General features: G+C 43.4%; 1 protein-coding gene across 5 annotated transcripts in view; it reads right to left on the bottom strand.

The window, feature by feature from the left end:
- SLC12A8 (solute carrier family 12 member 8) overlaps positions 1 to 19,659 on the bottom strand; it is a 70,178-nt gene extending 50,519 nt beyond the window's left edge. Inside the window, exons 1-5 of one of the 5 annotated variants that reach the window (XM_060278938.1) lie at positions 19,493 to 19,659; positions 13,619 to 13,852; positions 12,272 to 12,418; positions 7,659 to 7,850; positions 216 to 447 (exon numbers count right to left, since the gene is read on the bottom strand). In XM_060278938.1, coding sequence (XP_060134921.1) covers positions 216 to 447; positions 7,659 to 7,850; positions 12,272 to 12,418; positions 13,619 to 13,738 — 691 coding nt within the window. In that variant the 5' untranslated portion in view covers positions 13,739 to 13,852; positions 19,493 to 19,659. The other 4 variants (XM_035129407.2, XM_035129464.2, XM_060278934.1 and 1 more) reach the window with 4 other exon arrangements.
- Positions 19,660 to 20,002: the final 343 nt, after the last annotated feature.

Below are 20,002 nucleotides of genomic sequence, written 5' to 3' on the forward strand. Positions count from 1 at the left end.
GTAAGTGTTCCGGTTTTCGAACGTTTTTCGGAAGCCAAACGTCCAATGCAGCTGTTGGCGATTGTTTTCGTGGTGCCTGTGCCAACTGGAAGCCACACCTTGGTTTCCGAACGTTTCAGAAGTCGAACAGACTTCTGGAACTGATTACGTTCAAGAACCAAAGTACCACTGCATGTCCAATAGGTAAGTAGATAAATAAACAATAGCAGATTTACCTGGATCGAGGTGTGTGAAAGATCCAATGACAAAATCCAGCGTGGAAACAGCCAGTAGGAAGAGAAGCAGCAGCTGGAGCCGAATTATCCATTTCACACCGGCAAGGTTAATTCCAAGCAAACCCAGCAGCACAGCAAGTGAGATGCCCCTTATGGCCCAAATGTTACTGAAGCCCAGGAGTTCAGAGATACTTTCAGAAAATCCAGTAATGTACATAGCACCTGCAACACACTGAAGAATATGTCCAGTTACAAAACTGCTACCAGTAAGTAGCAAGTCATCCCTTGCGGCAGCTTAAAATGTTAGAAAAGCAAACAAACAATAAAATGGGTATAGAACAAACTCTGTAAATAAATAATAATAAAATATATAGCTTACAGTTATTTTAAAAAAAACAATGTGGTATTAGCAGCATAGTGGCAGATAGAAAATGCCCTAGTCCAGTTAAGGCAGCCACCTGACTCAGCCTTCTAAAACCTGCTGGAATAAAAACATTTCCACTAATTTTCAGGAAGCAAGAACAGAACAAGCCTAGTAAAACCACATTGGGGAAGAAGTTGCAAAGAAAGGGAGTTGATGCTAAAAGATTATCTTCAATGGGGGTTTGGAACCTTTTTGGGTCCACAGGCCAGATCCTCCCATGCCGAATTTGACAGGTGAGCGGGGCAGTGGCCTCTCAGCAAACAGGAGGCGCTGCTGGTCTCCTTCCAACCCTAGCGATGAAACAGCGGGACTGTCCCCTGGAGTTTCCTGGGCTCTACACCAGTCTTCAACAAATATTGATTTGTTTCCTTGCCCTTGTTTCTACTCCCTGCTTCTTCCCTTGCTGATGGGGCAGACACATTTTGTGGTCCGCTTCAAACACAACAATCTATTGGGGCGGCCCTGAAATATATCGTACCATTACATAACTTTGTCACTGGATGGCATTAGATTTAGTTGTATCTGAGTGGAGTTTCCTTTTGCTGTTTTGCTTTTTGGGAGAGGCAATGAAGTTCCTCTCTAGCTTCCTGACTAGAGTGTCCTATGACTAGAGAGGCATAGGCAAACTCGGCCCTCCAGATGTTTTGGGACTACAACTCCCATAAGCCCTGACCACTGGTCCTGTTAGCTAGGGATGGTGGGACCTGTAATCCCAAAACATCTGGAGGGCCAAGTTTGCCCATGCCTGCTCTATACCAACCATAAGTACCTATTTATTACATTGGCTCATTTTTATACAGTAGTTATCACTCAGTGACCTTATTCAAATATCACCCTAAGCCAGCCTTCCAACATGGCCCCTTCAGATGTTTTGGACTACAGCTCTCATCATCCCTGATCATTGGGCTCTGCTGGCTGGGAATGATGGGAGACGTAGTCCAAAACAATCTAGAGGGCACTAAGATGGGGGAGGTTGCCCTAAACCAGGCATTCCCAAACTGCGGCCCTCCAGATGTTTTGGCCTACAACTCCCATGATCCCTAGCTAAGAGGTCCAGTGGTCAGGGATGATGGGAATTGTAGTCCAAAAATCTGGAGGGCCGAAGTTTGGGGATGCCTGCCCTAAACTAAAGATTACATGATATGAATGAGTCAGAACAAGTCAGAATAAGCACTGAACTTGCCGCCTCCTCCCCTCCCTAATCTCTCTCCTCCTCTGGTACAGCTACAGGGAGGAGTTTGGTTTTTCCTTAACCACAGCTTGTCCATCATCCATACCAACAAAGTGTGGTTAAAGTTATCTGTGGTTTGTTTGACCTGTCATCCAATTTTTGAATAGCTATACTTGGACCTTCTAAAAGCTAGAAATAATAACTGCTGTCATGTAGTGAATGAGTTCAGTAAATTAGGCCAGGATGGAACTTTTCTGTCAAAAGACTCAAGCTGCAGACAAATTGCCATCACCTTAGGAATCTCTACTTCAACACGATGTCTACATTGATGGAATATAGTTCATAGGCACTGTGGGGATTACACGAAGAAATTGTGCAGGCATGTGTGGGAATGACTGAGATCTGGTGCTGGCAAGCCACACCGATCTTCGAGAGTGTGGGTATTAGCACGGCAAGCCGGCTAATGTCAGAATGGGAGACACGTGAAGAAGGACAGGTCAGAGGCTCAGGTCAGCAGGGCAACAGGTCACAACAGAGCTAGAAGGATCAAGGAGGATCTGGATGGAACTGGATGAATCAGGACAAACCAGATGGGTCAAGCCAAGGAGGGTAACACAATGGGAACTAGGAGGGGGTGTTTACAGAGTGACATGTGCTTGGAGCATGGACAGAGGGCATGGCAAAACAACACGTGGGCTATGGAGGATGTCTTAGGGAGTGACCGGGTGTGACGTTACAGGAAACATCACCTTGTATGGGACTGCACTGCTGTAATTGGCTAGAAGTTACACTGTCGTTGTAATGATTAACTGTCATCCTGAGCTTTCAATAAAAGGAAGCCCTCGAGCTCTGCTCTTGGTCGCCTTCCCATTGAGTTCAACCTGCCTCGAGTCGTGCCGTCTTTGCCCCAGACAACATCTGGTGACGCCGGACGTGATGCGATTCACCCCATGCTCATAAGAGACTGGACAAGTCTAGGTACCTCAGCGCAGCGCGCTCCCCGTGAGTATGGGTTCATTAGAAGCAGTTCAAAGGAGAGGCCACTCAGAAGAACTGCAGAAGGTTTGTAAACTTTCGGTCAGGCAGGTTCTAGCATAGGAGCGCTAGGAAATTTATCAGAGGATATCAGAAGTTCATGCCCTAGTACCTAGAGGCGGGTTCTCTAAATATTGGGAGAGAATCGGGACAAAATGTCCACGCTTCGGGTACTCATAGTGACTGTGTTGCTGTGGCAAAGACGCAGGGAAGCAATAGAAAAGGTGGAGATTTCATTAGGATCATCAGGATCAAGTATCAAGGGACCATCTCCACCCGATATTCCTCAGCTCCAGGGGGAGGTTTTAATCCCCCCGACATCAGCCCCTAAGGCAACGAGGCTTCCGGAAGTGAATCTGTCTGTCGCTTCTTTGCTGCCCCCCAACAAGGCGGTAGAAGAAGCTGTCAGATTAAGATTTATGAAAGGAACTTTAATCAGAGAGGGGGTGGAGGCAGAGTTGCTGCCGCTTCACTGCTTCCTCCTCTTCCTCCTCTTTTCCCTCCTCCTCAGACCTGCGCTCCTCAGAGCGGCCAGAGGGAGTGCTGCCGGCTCCAGATCGCAGCAGCTCCTCTGCCCGACAAAGCGCGCACACCCCACGCCCAGCCGTTTCCAAGTGGGGCAAATTCAGGCCGGCTGTGCCAAGCGCGCAATGCCAGCAAGCGCCGCTGAGCGCCGGCTCTTGGGTGCTTCTGCTGGACGTGGCATCAGGCAGGGACAGGGGCAGGCGCTGCAGCTGCTGCTTCTGCTGCTTCTCCTGCTCCTCCTGGCAACCCCACTCCCGTCAGGGATCGTGGCCGCTACCTTCACGTTCTGGGAATCTGACTTGCAGCGGGAGGGTGTCTCTCATTGCCACCTATTTCCCAGAGCCTTTTACCAGCTCATTGTTAGGTACTCAATGCAGAATTGCATTTCTCCCTCATTCAGGGCTTTTAGCAAACACAGAGCTGGGAACTTGCAAGCTCCGGCTGGAGCTAAGCTCTGGGTTGGCTTCAGGAGTCTGGAGTAAGGAGTCAGGAGGATTTTAGCAACATCCTCTCAGAAATATTCTGGGAGTCACTGAATTTCCTTGATTTTGCCAACACTATCGTTCAAACAGCATTCCATTAAGCTTTTGGGATTGGCAAACGTTACAGACCGCCATTTCCTAAGATATGCCAGCATTTCATGGCACAGGTTTTAAAAAGGGTCTTCACTGGGAGAAAACTTAGTCTAAAAACTGTGCTAGCATTTGGAATTTTCTAGTTCTGGAGTCTAGACTTTTCTCTTCAGTTTGTCAGCATTTTTCTTCATTTTCTTCTGGTAACACTGTATCTTATGAAAGGCAACATTATCTGTTCCTGGTTAGTTACTAGTTTGTGAAACTGAGATTCACACACTCACCTCATATATTTGTAAGGTGCTCACATTACTCCAAGTCTGGAAACAAGTCTAAGTCTTGCTGTGTGCATTTCATTTTTATAAAGGTTTCATCTTGCTAATTGATATATTTCTGCCCAAGCATAGCTTCATAGAGCAAGGCTGGGTCACTAGATCTTGATAGCATTCATTTCTTCCTTATTTTCTGGAAGTAAGGATGCAGCTTAACCAAACAGCTTGTAACATAGTTCTTAGGATTTTTCTTCATTTTAGCATTCTTCGCACACTTTACTTCAAATGTATCCTCCTAACATTTTGGGCATTCAGAAAGGCGGGAGATTTCTGTTTCAATTTCTCTTTTGTGTAATTTATTGGGATCCTTTCTACGATAGTGTTTAGGTTTTACCTTTCTCTTAAATGCAGATTTTTGGATTAAATAATAGATTTTCCTGTAATCTTTTGAGCTTTTTGTCAAAATAAATAATCCTATACTCATTAATAGGCTTAGATTTAGTGTGTTGCTATTTCTTACTTCAGTTTGCATTGTCTTCCTTTTAGCACTTCTTCCTAGGGTTGACTTTCTTGGCTACACATTAGTTTATTTTTATTCCTTTTCAAATGCATAGGTTACCTTATACCTATTCAAGTATTAATAGGTTTGGGTTTTGTTATTATTTCTCACAACAGAGTATTTCTGCAAGTATCATATTTTTCAGTACATCTGGTGTCAAAACTGACTGATTTTCTAGGTTTTGTATATTCTATTCCTCATTCACAGGTGTGAGCATGGGAGTCTTAACTCTGCTCAATCAGAAGTTATTTTTGATTGCTTTTTACAGGATTTGTTCTTTTCAGATTGCCCAAGCTCTGACTCGAATTTATTTTTCTACAGGAATTCCAGTAATATTGTAACTAATGTTTTTTCCTTCAGGACTTAATTCTTTCTCTTTTAGCACTGGGTGAGCTGTTCTTAGCTACAGATTTCTCAATCTTAAACCCTAAATTGGCCTAGTTTCTTGTTTTTGGTTTAAATGCATTAATTTTGCAACTACTGTTTTTTCAAAAGTTTCTCTTCACAAATATAAAAAAGAAAGGGGAAACTACCCTGGAAAATTATTATGGCTAAACACAAATTATTATTACATTAAATATTTATTCATATTTTTAAATTTATTAATACCAGTGAGAAATCGCCAGCCATTGGTTGGACACAGGGCTTTACCTAATTCTCTCTCTGGCAAGGACCCGTCCCCCTTCTGCCTTCTACAGGTAAACCTATCTGGCATCTGGTTCGAAGTGTGAGACTGTGGAGAGATGGCTTGGTGGAAAGGGATTCAGCTTCAGTGCCAGGGAAAGCAGAACCCAGTGCCCAATCCAGTGCCCAGCATTCTGGACTAGTCTAACTCATTGCCGGACTTAGCAAGGCTTCAGATACAGGATCCACAGAGGGACCGTGATCGTGTTCGCTTGCTTTTGGCTGTATTCTCATGCCTCACTATCAACTCCGCAAGAGTGTGTGAACATGAGCATACCAAGTCGCAGTAAAGGACAAAGACTGACCACAAGTTTAAAGTTTAAAATTTCTCCTCCGTTGAGGGGTGCAGTTTATCTTTCTTGAAGGAACGAACTTAAGCTGTTATACCCTCGCATTCCGAGAGACTGACTACTTTTGCTATTTTCATGGACATTGTTGCAAGGTTTCATTTGTGTTATTTATACAAGAGTTTATGCAAAGTTTTATAATATTTGTTATAAGGTTTATAAGGTATTATTTAAAAGGAAAGAGTTTCAGGAGTTGACAGGTTAACCGGTACAAGCGGTGACAGCTGACAGTTGCCTCTGTTCCAAGATTGTTTTGCACATGTCAAAGGTTTACAGACCCCTCACTCACTCGCTCATCTATTTCATATTTCAGACTCATATTTAAAAAACAAAAAAAGGGGAGATGTGGGGATTACACGAAGAAATTGTGCAGGCATGTGTGGGAATGACTGAGATCTGGTGCTGGCAAGCCACACCGATCTTCGAGAGTGTGGGTATTAGCACGGCAAGCCGGCTAATGTCAGAATGGGAGACACGTGAAGAAGGACAGGTCAGAGGCTCAGGTCAGCAGGGCAACAGGTCACAACAGAGCTAGAAGGATCAAGGAGGATCTGGATGGAACTGGATGAATCAGGACAAACCAGATGGGTCAAGCCAAGGAGGGTAACACAATGGGAACTAGGAGGGGGTGTTTACAGAGTGACATGTGCTTGGAGCATGGACAGAGGGCATGGCAAAACAACACGTGGGCTATGGAGGATGTCTTAGGGAGTGACCGGGTGTGACGTTACAGGAAACATCACCTTGTATGGGACTGCACTGCTGTAATTGGCTAGAAGTTACACTGTCGTTGTAATGATTAACTGTCATCCTGAGCTTTCAATAAAAGGAAGCCCTCGAGCTCTGCTCTTGGTCGCCTTCCCATTGAGTTCAACCTGCCTCGAGTCGTGCCGTCTTTGCCCCAGACAACAAGGCACTATGTTCCTTGAGCTGGTTCCTTGCCCAGAGGTTTTTGCTGAACTAAAATTAACAAATCACAAGTGCCAAACTGGATAATTCCAAAGATTTTAAAAGCTTATAGCAAGCTGGTAAGTATTTCTTAAATAGAAACTGTAAGAGTGTGAATAAGTGGGAAAGGCAACCTAAAACACACCAATCACAAGTATAAATGAAGGAATAAGATAATAGTACCGTATGTAATTATTAAACATTATTGTGGAGGGCTCACTAATGAATTAAAATATTTATAAGAATGATTATTATAATCATATAATCATGACACAAAATCATTTCTTTATATAGCTGGTCAAGGCAGTTTGATTGGAGTCACAAAGTGGTCTTGATTTATTTATTTTTATACTGATTTTCAGCTGTCTTGGGTATCAATGTCATACAGTACTTGGATAATTCCAAAACGCTCCTGGCCTAAATTTGGTTCTAAGCTCTTAAAATACCTCACAAGTAAGTAACAAATGTGGCACACTCATCCGCTGTGTGGCAGTAATAAGAAATAAATGTTAAGTCACCTAAATTCCTCCCCAGCAGCCCCCAAATCTTGGGAGCCACATTTCCCTTTGAGGTGTTTGCTTAGCTCTCCAGCACAGCAAATGGAATCCAGAACTTGAACTTACATTAAAAAGCATTCCCAGTGCAGAACCTTGATTAGCCACGTTTCTGTTCCAATACAGACAATTATAAGTCTATTCATAACATAACAGATACATAACAGAGTTTTCATAATTTCTGCAATTGCACAATTTCTACTGAATATTTAGAAAATCTTCTTCAGTAGCATAATATAAGCTATGGGGCTTGTATATCATTGCCTCAAGCAAAAAAAGGGAAAGGTGACTGGAGACACACACACACACACACACGAGAAATAATTTATTTGAAAAGAAGTTGCATTCCTACCTGACCAAAAATATAGAGGAGGCCAATGGTCCCCCCAACTTGACCTCCAAGGACAGTAGAAATCATTGAGTAGACTCCTCCACTTCCAATGCTGCAGCGTTCACAAACCCCAATGCCAGACAAGACTGTTACTAAGGCCACCAGGATGACAATGGAGACCAAAAACATGCCCATTAAAATACCAGTGTTTCCCTGAAATGGGAGAAAAAAGAAAAGCTTGAAACTTAAAAGAAGAAAGAGATCCATGGATTTAAATAGCCAGGTATAGGCAATTTAGTACCCTCTGGATGTTGTTGTATAAAAATGGGCAAACATATATGATTTGGGAGTCTACATTTCAAAAACATTTCAAGGCACACACTTACCTTTGTTTTGCTTGCTACAAAAGAATACAATGCATTTGTACTTCATCTAAGCCAAAGTGTCTTGTTTGCCACTGTCAAAACGTTAGGACGTTTACATGAAACCAGTAGGAAGAAGGCATGTGGTTTCTTAAAATTTAACACTTGAACTCAACTCTACTGCAAATCACTCCCATGTCTTAAAAAAAAAGCAACGTTGGTATGCTGTACATGATTTTCTAAGAAATACAAGGTACCACGAGGCTCTGAGATGGGCTAGCAGTGCTCATATCTTTCACAAAAACGTGCGTATAAAATAACAACTGACAGGACTACTACATTATGGGGATTTCTAATGCATCTCTTTACAAAAAGCAGAAGCCAGGCCTTATACCGCATTATTATGTTTTCGCAGCTTTTAGCGTATGAGCCCAGTCATAAGGCCTTCAAATGTTATCAGCATGCAGATGCTAAATAAAAAAGTAACCTCTTAAGCCTTTCTTCTGAGCTTTAGAGATCCCCATTGTGAACAAACTCTAGCATTTTGCTTCATGCCATCTTCAAAGCACTCTGTGTGCTGCTCTTATCCCACAGGCATTGTGTTCCTTCCTGCTATGACTTCTCAAGGAAGGGCAGTGGCTTTTAGGTTCTCTTGCTTACTAATTATTGCTTTGTGCAGAACATGTTAGGTTATGCTTGTGCCATCTGCGTTTCCAAATAGCACCCACTGTCCTGGCTAGTTTGAAGATATTTAGTGTACACAAAACTGATAGTGCTTTTGTTTTGTTTATTTTGCTTAACAATTGATGCAAAGTTAGAACAATGCTTTCCTTTTTTTAAAAAAAAATAGCTGTGTAGGGAGGCTTGTATGCTAGCAGATGTCTGCATGCTGAGTCCTGGCTCCAGTTCCCCTTGTTCTGATGCAACTGCCATCAAAACCAGCAGGATTCCAAACTGAAACTGCACTTCATGAAGCTACAACATTCTGGATACATATCAAGCTAGTTAGAGGAGGGGGCGGGGAGAGATAGGAAATGAGATTCTGAGGAAACAGCAGCATCCAATTTCTAGTTTTGATGAGAAACAAATGAATGGACCCTCAGATCAGATAATCACTACTAGTAAGTTTGTGATAGTGCAACGAGGACAGACGGTGCAAAAGGTAGCAGGAGGCTTCTACAGGTCCATGGGTAATGCCGGTGGACAAACAAAAGACCTTCTCAAGGAAAATCTTTTTAAAATGTAGTATAAATACTGACAACTGAGAAACACTGGCCTGTGAGCGTTCCAATTGGAGGATAGCTTCTACCAAAAGTGTCATGGACTCTGAAGAAGCACAAACTCAGGACAAAAGGGAGAAGTGAGCTGAGAGGAAGGCACGTTTGGCAAATCCTCACAATGATCAACTCCCGCCGGGAAACATATGTCCCCACTGTGGAAGGATGTACAGATCCAGAATTGGCCTCCACAGTCACTTATGGACACATCATGAAGACCATATTAATGGAAGACAATCTACGTAACTCGGCTACGAGTGATCACCAAAAAGAAGAAAGAAAGAGAAAGATGTGTGACACTGCAGAACCTCTATGGGAGAAGCTACAAGCAGCTGAAATTTCACAGGCAAGCTTAAGCAAAAGCCAGTGTGATATAGGGGCTAGAATGCTGATCTTGGAACCAGCTTCAAATCCCTACTCAACTGTGTAACTCACTAAATGGCTGTAGGCAGGTCCCTGTCTCCCTATCTAATGTAATATGCCAGGGTTGTTGTGAGTGTAAAATGCTGCCCCAGTCTCCTTTGGGGTAGGGCAGGATACAAACATAACAAGGCGAGTTGAGAGATTGAATGGCAATAGCATGATATCTACACATCTAGCAAAACTAACTCAGGCACAGAAGCAGAAGGTCAGAACACCAAGAACTTAGATTTGTGCACCAGCTATTTTCTGAATCCTTCGCTAAGACCAAAATAATTTCCATGAGTACTGACAGAGAATACATCCCTAAACAGTGTAAGAGCTGGGAAATACCCAGCTCTTATTTGAAGAAAAAGGCTGGCACATAGTGGCAGCTGAAAATAAATCATTTTTTTACTGCTGCCCTGGTACCTGTTTAATAATATCATCCAGTGATTATATTCTGTCTTCTCCAGCCCATAGGCAGATGCCAATGAAACCCACTGTAACCAGTTTGTTCCCCATCAACAGCTCAAGGACCACTTAGCCATTTATTGCCTGTAGGCTATTATTATTTCATTATTATTCCATTTATTACCTACCCTTCACACCTGCTGGTCCCAGGGTGGGTTACAACAATATGCATTCAATGTTGTGCAATTTGTAAATATTTGTTTAAAATCTCTGTCTCTTAAAAAACAACAATTCTCCATTTTAACAATTTAATTCTGAATTCTAATCCAATCTACTTTCCAAATCTAATCTTCACAATGCATACACGCAATCACTCTCAGTAGAAATTTTACACCACAGAGGAACTTTAGCAAAGGAGGAAGATTTTAAGAAGTTAAATAATTGCCACGGTGGGACAGGGTTTCTACTCTTCTAGGTTTAAAGTTCAGTTCATGCATAACCGTTCATAATACAGTCGTACTGTATCTTGAAGTCGAAGGGAATCCGTTCCGGAAGTCCGTTTGACTTCCGAAATGTTCGGAAAACAAAGCAAGGCTTCTGATTGGCTGCAGGAAGCTCCTGCAGCCAATCAGAAGCCCCATCGGACATTTGGCTTCCAAAAGAACGTTTGAAAACCGGAACAGTCACTTCCGGTTTTCAATCATTTGGGAGACGAAACATTCAACTCCCAAGGCCTTTGGGAGCCGAGGTACAACTGTATAACTGTTATCAACATATTTTTAAAACTCAATAAATTTGGTATAAAGACAATGAAAGAGGGTGTTTGTTCCAGTTAGGCAGAAGGAGTGCTGCTTACAACCATCACTTCCAACACTATGTTCTTTCAGTAGAACTTGGAGGAACATGAGGGAGGACGTGTAACTATGGCAACATGTGTTACCTGAACAGTTATATTTGATCAGCTTCCCTGTAAATAGCCCAAGCTACTATTTTATTTTACTTTGACATAAAGGGAGAGAAATTAACAAAGCCATAGGAACCCAAGTATATTTTAAGCAAGTGATTTTGTGGGCCTTAAAGAGCTGATAAAATAAAATTTAAATCTGGTCTATGCCAACAGGGACTGCAAGCTGTAGTCCTAAAGAGCTTACTTGGAACCAAGTCCTGCTGCAATCAATCAGTTGAACTCAGATGCATTCCAAGTGATTTCAGCAGAACTTACTTCGAAGTAACCAACAAACAATCTGGAGCAGGCTGTAAGAGGACCACAATAACTGCTGCACCAGCAAAAAGCCAGACCCAGTGGTATGGAGGGGGTACCTCGAATCAAACCAGGATGTTGCACAGGCAGTGCCTGTTTCTACCATAATGCAGCACAGGGCAAAGTGATTGGGGATGTGCCAACCTAAATACATTCTGGCCACCTAAGCACCCAGCTGTGACAAGGTAGAACCACATGCTAAATATTTGGTAATAATAACAGGATTGTCAACCTAGCAGAATAGCTTTTGCGCCATTTGCAAGGCATGATATGCTGCTGCTGCTGCTGCAGTCAGTATAAGCCATTCTCTGCTCCATCACAAGCTTCCCACATTTCATCAGGAGGTGGAAGGATCAAAAGGTCATCTAGTCAAACCATCTTGTTACCACGCAGGATTTCCCCTTTTGTGACTAAAAAGGATCGATCCCTACAGCAGTGTGGTCCAAACAGAGGCCGCGAGCACCAAATACCATGCAAATTTCTCCACATGATCAGATAATGTAATCAGGTTTGCCAGCAGGGCAAAATGTTGACACCAAAGCACACTGGTTTAAAATTACTGTATTTGCTCTCAATACAGTCCTAACTGGGTTGGATTGGGCTGTTTTCCAGTGCTCCAGTTATATCTCCCACTTGCTTGCATGCATGTGTGTGTTTTGTGTCAGCAAGCTGCTTAAAAACAGACACACCATAGCTGGAGGTTGGATATGTAATGAAGGCTATGCAGATGAATATGCAATTCAGCAGCTATTACAGAAGAGATGCTGGAAAGACCTAAAGATGCATAAGGCAAAAGAATGGTCGCCAGCACACAGGCTCTCAGGACTAATTTAAATGCAATGCCTAAAATCACCTTAAGGACATCAAAACACATTCCAAATCAATAACAGTATGGCTTGTCATTTAGTTCCCCATACTTACCACCAGCCACCCTGTCCTCAGAAAGAGAACTACTCCAAAGATATTGATCATACAAGAGGTAAAGACTCCGTCCCAAGTGCCAAAGAGCACTGGTTCCCAAACAAAAAGATGTATCTTCCACCAAGGTCTGTTGTGTGTCGGAGAACTCTGAATGAAAATAGGATTTAAAGGTTACGTTTGCTCTTTCATCTTGCTGGGCACCAGCAAAGAGGCACAAAGGGTCAGTACTATAATGCCTGCAAAATGCACACTTTAAGGATGACAGAACTTGCTCCATTCTTACCCCCAGGGCACTTTATTGTACGGGAGTGAGAATCCTAAATAAGTCACACTACTGTGGCATCTGGTTGGCCACTGTGACAACAGGCAGCTAGAAGAGATGGGCCTTTGGTTTGATTCAGAAGTGTTCTTCAGCTTATGAAGAGTACCAATAATCATGTTGCCTGAATCCCACCCTACTACAAACAAAACCCAAATCTCCTGTTGATTCTGGCCTTCAAAGACCTACTTATCAGCAACTAGATTTCAGTGCCAATTTTTAAGAATGGAGCCAGCAGGGAAGGGCAAAAGGTTCTGACACTTATCCCTTGCCCCTGCCATCAAAAAGGAAATTAGAAACAAAAAATTAAGTCCTGTTTTCACAAATACCACTCTCTTTTTGCCTCAGTAGTAACCTTTTTAAATAGTAATTTTTGTTGGTTTTAGTGGGAAATGTGAAAATAAACCATTTCAATTTATGCAAAACAAATTACAGGACATGAAACGGGGTTAAGAATTATTATAAATAAATAATATACATAAGCAACTGGAATAATTGATCAAATGACATTTTCTAATTAACAAGCATCTTCCTTGCAGGTTCCACATTACCCTTGACTCCCACCCCAACCAAAAGTTATTACTATAAACACAATCAAGAATATGCAGCAGGCGGGGAATAATCATGTTTACTAGCTCCTGTATACTCAATAAAGCCATGCCAAAGGACCACAAACTTCTCCTGCGTACTTTGTCCCCTGACAATTTTCACTTTTTGTGCGAGTTTCTCTAATAAGCTTTTGATACCAATGCGAGTTTGTGCGAGTTTCTCTAATAAGCTTTTGATACCAATATTCAAAGTCGTTAATTTGGAGATTATTCCAGTGCTTTGTAGCAATCGTGGCTCTTGCTACAAAGTGATTCATTAGCAATGATTTATGGAGACTTTTAAACAAATAAACAACAATTCATATACAGACTGTAAACTGAACACAAATCTGGACTCTTCTCAGAGCATTACTCCCACCACCTTGCAATGTTTCAGAATTCAGAACTCAGCTGTAGGGAACCAGGGCTTTTGCAACATACCTGTTGTGCTTCTTCATGAAAAAGTTCTTGCACATGTCCATCATTCCTCATGCTGGTGTTGCCCCTGGGCAAAAACAGTCTGGCATCCACATTAAAGCTGTAGCTGGAGGGTAATGCCATAATGATAATGGAAGCCACGGGGCAGGGAACAGAGCTCAATGTCAGCTATTATGCTCAGGTGAGTTCCTGCACAGCTGAGGCATGCACAGCAGAGGCTTCATTGCTGTACTTCACCTAGTTCAGAGAAAAGATGGAACAACTTACCATCACCTTCAGATATAGGCACAACAGTTTTATCACAGAATCATAGAACAGAAGAATTGGAAGGGATCCCAAGGGTCTTCTAGTCCAACCCCCTCCAATGCAGGAATCTGAACTACATCATTCATGGCAGGTGGCCATCCTACCTCTGCTTAAAAGTCTCCAAGGAAGGAGAGCCAACCACCTCTCGCAGGAGTCTGTTTCACTGTCAAACAGCTCTCACTGTCAGAAAGTTCTTCCTGATGCTTAGTCGGAATCTCCTTTCTTGTAACTTGAATCCATTGGTTTGGTTCCTAGCCTCCAGAGCAGGAAAAAACAAGCTTCCTCCATCTTCCATGTGACATCCCTTTAGATATTTGAAGATGTCTATCTCAGTCTCCTCTTATCCAGGCTAAACATATGCAACTCCCTCAACTGTTCCTCTTAAGGCTTGGTTTCCAGACCCTTGATCGTCTTGGTCTCCCTCCTCTGCACACATTCCAAGCTTGTCAACATCCTTCTTAAACTGTGGTGCCCAGAACTGGACACAGGACTCTAGGTGGGATCTGACCAAGGCAGAATACATGGGGTAGGTGGGGGCCAGAGACTGGAATAATAACATCAGAATGTAGCAAAACCTGCGTAACATAGCAAGGATGACAACGCAAATGCTAGACCTGGCTTTGCTCTTCCCAGGTGTGCTGTTTGATTTCCCTAACTCCTTACAATGCCATCACTGTGACATCGGAAGCACTAGAACAACTGAAAAGGAAAAGTTTTGCTGGGCAGGTAACTCTGCCTCATCCCTCCCCATGCTGGTTGGCAGGAGAAAGGGGAGAAATATAGCGCCCACAATGTCTTTGAGATGACGTAGAGGCAAGATGTCTTCGAGAATCCACGTTGTGGTATACAAAAGCAGGATTATCTTCCTGACCTTCTCACTACAGACTTTCAATTCATCTGCTTGATGTTCAGAATCTAGCTGCCACCACTGTCCAAGCTCAGGAAGAAGCCACCCCTCCCCTATCCTGCTTTCCAGCTGCCTTCTTCAGCTTTGGCCTCCTGGTAGACTATTGTGAAACAAGCCCAACCCTTCTTTGCTTTACCTGCCCAGGCACCTGTGACGGTAAAACACAGGCAAATCCTTACACTACCACTCACTTCCTTTACCCTATGCAAATTACCAGTTAAGCAGCAATGAAGCAGTTAAGGTTCACTGATTCCCTGATGTTCATTCCCCTCCAGTGGAAGGAAGGAATCCTTGCCAGCTCCACCACTGGTTGCTGTTTTTCAGTGCAATTGAGGCTTCATGCAGCGGAAAAAGCAGCAGGGGGAATGAACTCTCAGCAACAAAGATAGAGCTTTTATGCAAATAGTCTTTGTCATAAAAGCCAGCAAGGAACATTAACATGGCAGGCAAGTAAAAAAATGGTTTCTTAATAAGCTATTCCCGCCTGCCCCCAACAATTTCAAGAAGATTTGAAACAGAAATTTTATTTTGTGAGAGCTTCGGCATTATGTCCATATTTCATTCGGCAGCCAGTGCTTCAAGGAAGGAAAACTAAAAGAAAACCTGTATTGTATTGTATTGCAGTGCTCATGCTAGTTTTAGTGCCTTAATTTTTTGAAAGTATAAAAAAAATATTTAAAATGTGGTTTATAAGGAACCAGTTGGTGTTAAAGAAGAGGGTATCAACATGGTAAAGAAAAGAAAAAAAACATTTAGTTCGGGGGGGGAGGGGGAAGAGTTCAAAAGTTAAAATACACCAAAGACTGTAGCTCCCTGAAGAATGTGAAAAATGACACCAAACAAACCACAAGACCCCTTAATGAAGAAATCAAAAACCCATTTTACATATTCAACTAGATTTAACCAAACAGCAAGGTGTAGCATTTGGATGTCTCATTAAACTATAGTTCAGCTGCTATCATTGTTTACAGCCCACCTTCTCCTCCAAGAAGCTCAAAGTTGAATACATGGCTCTCCCCCGCCCCATTTGATCCTCACCTATCAGATAGGTTAGGCTGACAGGCTGTGACTTGACCAAGGAAAGTCACCCAGTCGGCTTCATGGCTGACTGTGGAATTGAACCCAGGTTTCCAAAGGCTCTACGGATGCGGGTAGTGCTGTGGTCTAAACCACTGAGGCTCTTGGGCTTGCCGAACAGAAGGTCAGTGGTTCGAATCCCCACAGTGGGGCGAGCTCCCATTGCTCGGTCCCAGCTCCTGCCAACCCAGCAGTTCGAAATCATGCCAAAAAGTGCAAGTAGATAAATAGGTACCGCTCCGGGGGTAAGGTAAAGGGTGTTTCCGTGCTCTGCTCTGGTTTCGGTGTTCCACTGCGGCAGAAGTGGCTTAATCATGCTGGCCAGATGACCTGGAAAAACTGTCGGCAGACAAATGCTGGCTCTCTTGGCCCCTAAAGCGAGATGAGCACCGCAACCCCAGAGTCGTCTGCGAGTGGACTTAACTGTCAGGGGTCCTTTACCTTTTCCAAAGGCTCTAGTCCAACACACTAACCACTATACTATCCAAATGTGTGTCATCTGAATGTGGCCAATGAGCAATAATATTTTTCTAGAAAAAGAGGTGCCAGAGTTCACAACAAACTTCTCCCTTGTTCTCTTAGAATGGCAATGGCACCCACCTGATAGGTGCCAAAGCTGAGCTCCTGTGAGCTCTGGCTAAAAAAAATGTAATTAGTCAGTGACATGGTTATTTCACAGAGGCTGTCAGCCCGGTTGTATAAACATTTACTCACATGGAACCTCAATGGGATTGACTTCCAAGGAAGTGTGGATAGGACTGTACACCAAGCAATTGTGCCCAAGTATTTGAGACTCTTGTGTGTTTGTAGATAACTGCAACATTCCAAGTTTTCCTTTTCTATAGAAAGATCCTTTTCTTACAGAACAAATCCAACCCTTGATCTGTCATGCTGGAAAGGATTTAGGTGAGGCAGATGTGTTCCTCCATGGAGGCTTTGCCGTGGGGTGGGGGGCCTCCACTGCTTCAGACACAGGGTGCTGGAATAGATTGACCCAGCTGGAAACTTATTTATGTCCTAAAACATGGGTTGTTGTTTCAAAATGCTGCACTAATTCATTATTCTCTTCTACCACAGGAGCATTCAATGCTGTATCCACTAACCAAAGCATAATTGAACTCAATGGGACTTATTTCTAAGTAATATAAATGTATAGAGTTGAGCTGTTAATTCCATACAGCTAAAATGATTGTGCCCAAATTATATCCATAGCAGATTCTGTGGCTTTTATCATGCAGATATAGACTGAGTCTAAATTACATCCCTCCAAGACTAGCTGAGCCTTTTCTGTTCATTTAGCAACACCAAAATCTCTGCTTTTGCACCTTAGGATATTTTGTCAATAAACACATAACTAAGGAAGCTCTCTAAGCTGAAATCACCGCTTTCAACAGATGGCTGGTTTATAAAAACAAAAAGGTTAATATATTTCTCACCATATGTACATGTGGTTTCACTAACTTCCGAGGGGCTCCCTTTCCTATTACAGAGGTTACTATTGGCTGTGCTATGTAAAGTGATCCAAGATCTCACATGACTTCATTTAAATAAAAGCCTTAACCAATATCTCACCTCATATCTTTAAAACACCTTATTTTTAGTACTCAAGGGGGAAATAGTTTTTTAAAAAGTGAAAATGCATTACAGCAAATAAAACCTAATGCAGAACCTGTAAGTACACACACATTCGTTTTACTGAGGTGCCATAACTTCCCAGGCAGCCTCCATTTTCAAGTAAAGCCAGTGTAATAGGAGTAGAGATTACACCATTAAGGAAAGTCTCCTGTAGTATTATCTTATAGTGGCTTTTCTTTAATACTAAGCACTACAGGATAACATTGTAAGCTGAGCTACTGCATTGTAAGTCTTCAATATTTTATAAATAAAGTTTGGGTATCTCTCTTGAATAATATCACCAATCAATGAATAGGACTTGATCCATTGATCCAGAGCACCTGCTCACACAAAGGAAAAGCCCATGATCTCCAATAAGTCTTCCATCATCTCCATCTGTAGCCCTTTGCACCACACCCCACCCCAGGCATCCCCAAACTTTGACCCTCCAGATGTTTTGGACTACAATTCCCATCTTCCCCGACCACTGGTCCTGTTAGCTATGAATCATGGGAGTTCTAGGCCAAAACATCTGGAGGGCCGCAGTTTGGGGGTGCCCCACACTATCTCTAAAGTTCTCCAAACCTTCAGAACTTTACTTTAAGATGTTTTATCATTTAAAACATAGGCAAGCTACCTCTGTCTATTATAAGCGATTTAACTCTGTATTTAGAAAACAGAATTTAATTTTGGTGTAAGGATAGTCATTCTTAGATATACCTTCAATGTTCATTTAAACATAGTTATCTCTGTCTTTTACAAACAATAAAACATTGTGTTTAGAAATCTGAACGTATTTTTGTTATAAGGATAATTACTCTAAGATTTATTTCTAATGTTCAATTTTATTTATTTCTAATGTTCTTGCATTTTACTGTTTATTTCTGGACTTCACCAGGAACTCGAATTTCTGCAGTGAATCTCTATGCTAAGCAAAGCGCTGCACGTTGAAATAGTGTCCTTCTCCACGCAGCTCTCTGCAACCCTGCCTATGACAAACGTGCCACCACTTGGACGCGTGTGATATTTTCTTACAAACCCCCCCCCCAGTTAATGAAATCCTCTTTCTCCAATGCAACTTTTAAATATATACTGTACAGTACATTAAACATAGCATTATGCCAATAAATACGTACTGTAGTTCCAAAACAGGAAAGAGCATAACGAGGCTTTTGTACGTTTTGAGCGAGGAAGAAGGCTCCACTACCGGCTGCGGGTGTTTGAGCGCGACAGCAGGCGCCTTGACTGGGAAGGGCGGGAAAAGCGGTGGTCTCTAGTCCACGCGCCTTTTGACTCCCTTGGGTTCAGCCCTTGGGGCGCGTGTGGGCGGGGTTCCCTCCCTTGCTGACGAGGCCTGCTTCGCGCCCGGGCCTGCCCACACTTCCACGTTCACGGCGCCCCGCCGCAGGAGTTTCCCGGATCCGGGAGGCACCTGTTGCGGCCGCCGCCTCAGCTGCCTGCTTGCTTTCTCACGGCCGCCCGCTGGCAGCCTGCTCGTGAACTGGAGAAAGCCTGCTGCTTCGTGCCCCTTGCGAGCGCCGCCCCGCCCCGCCGTCACTGAAAAACAGTATTATAGCGGCTGCCTCCGTCCTGACTACCTTCCTCAGTTTGCAAGCCCCGGATCCTTTGGACTGCTGGAATTCAGCCTGAATTCATAGGGAAGACGCGCAGTTTCGAGAGCACAAAGTCCCAGGCATCTCTAGGAATGTCTCCTGTCAGAAACCCTGCATAGCTGCCAAGTTTTCCCTTTTCTCGCGAGGAAGCCTATTCAGCATAAGGGGAAATCCCTTAAAAAAGGGATAACTTGGCAGCTATGAAACCCGGGAGAGCCGCTGCCAGTCAGTGTAGATATTAGCGAGCTCCCAGGATCTCCCCACTGCCTCCTCTTGCGCGCGCGCTTTCTCACACAGAGACACCTTGCAGCAAAGCGTTGCTTGAATTTATCCAGCCTGGGGGATCCGCTGGATACTTACCTTGTTTCTTCTCGGCCGCCAAAGGCGAAGGATGCAGCTCCGCCCCAGCCGCCTTCCAGTCAGACCCTTTGCGATCAAGTCTTGCTGGACAGCTGGGACGGACAGCAGCCACCCAGGTGCCACGTGGGCCGGACTGGGGGTGGCTGGGTGCAGGACAGGAAGGGATATTCCCACGTCAGGATGTTTGCTTTTCTTTCGGCCCTCCCACCTTTCTGGCTTTACAAAAAGGGTTTTAACTGAGTCGTTTCGTTCTTGAGAATACCAGGGCGATAGCACACCCTCTCACCGGTGACATTATAGATCAGGATTTCTGGTACGGCTGGATGTGTGCGCATCTTGCTGGTTGCATCAGTTTTATTTGTGGGTGAAAAGGCTCCCCTCCATAGCTGCCAAGTTCTCCCTTTTTTAAAGGGAAATTCCCTTATGCTGAATAGGCTTCCTCGTGAGAAAAGGGAAAACTTGGCAGCTATGCTCCCCTCTAACTTTGGAATGAGGTTTTAGATATTTCGA

This window comes from Zootoca vivipara, chromosome 1, assembly GCF_963506605.1.
Source record: "Zootoca vivipara chromosome 1, rZooViv1.1, whole genome shotgun sequence".
Taxonomy (NCBI): Eukaryota; Metazoa; Chordata; class Lepidosauria; order Squamata; family Lacertidae; genus Zootoca; species Zootoca vivipara.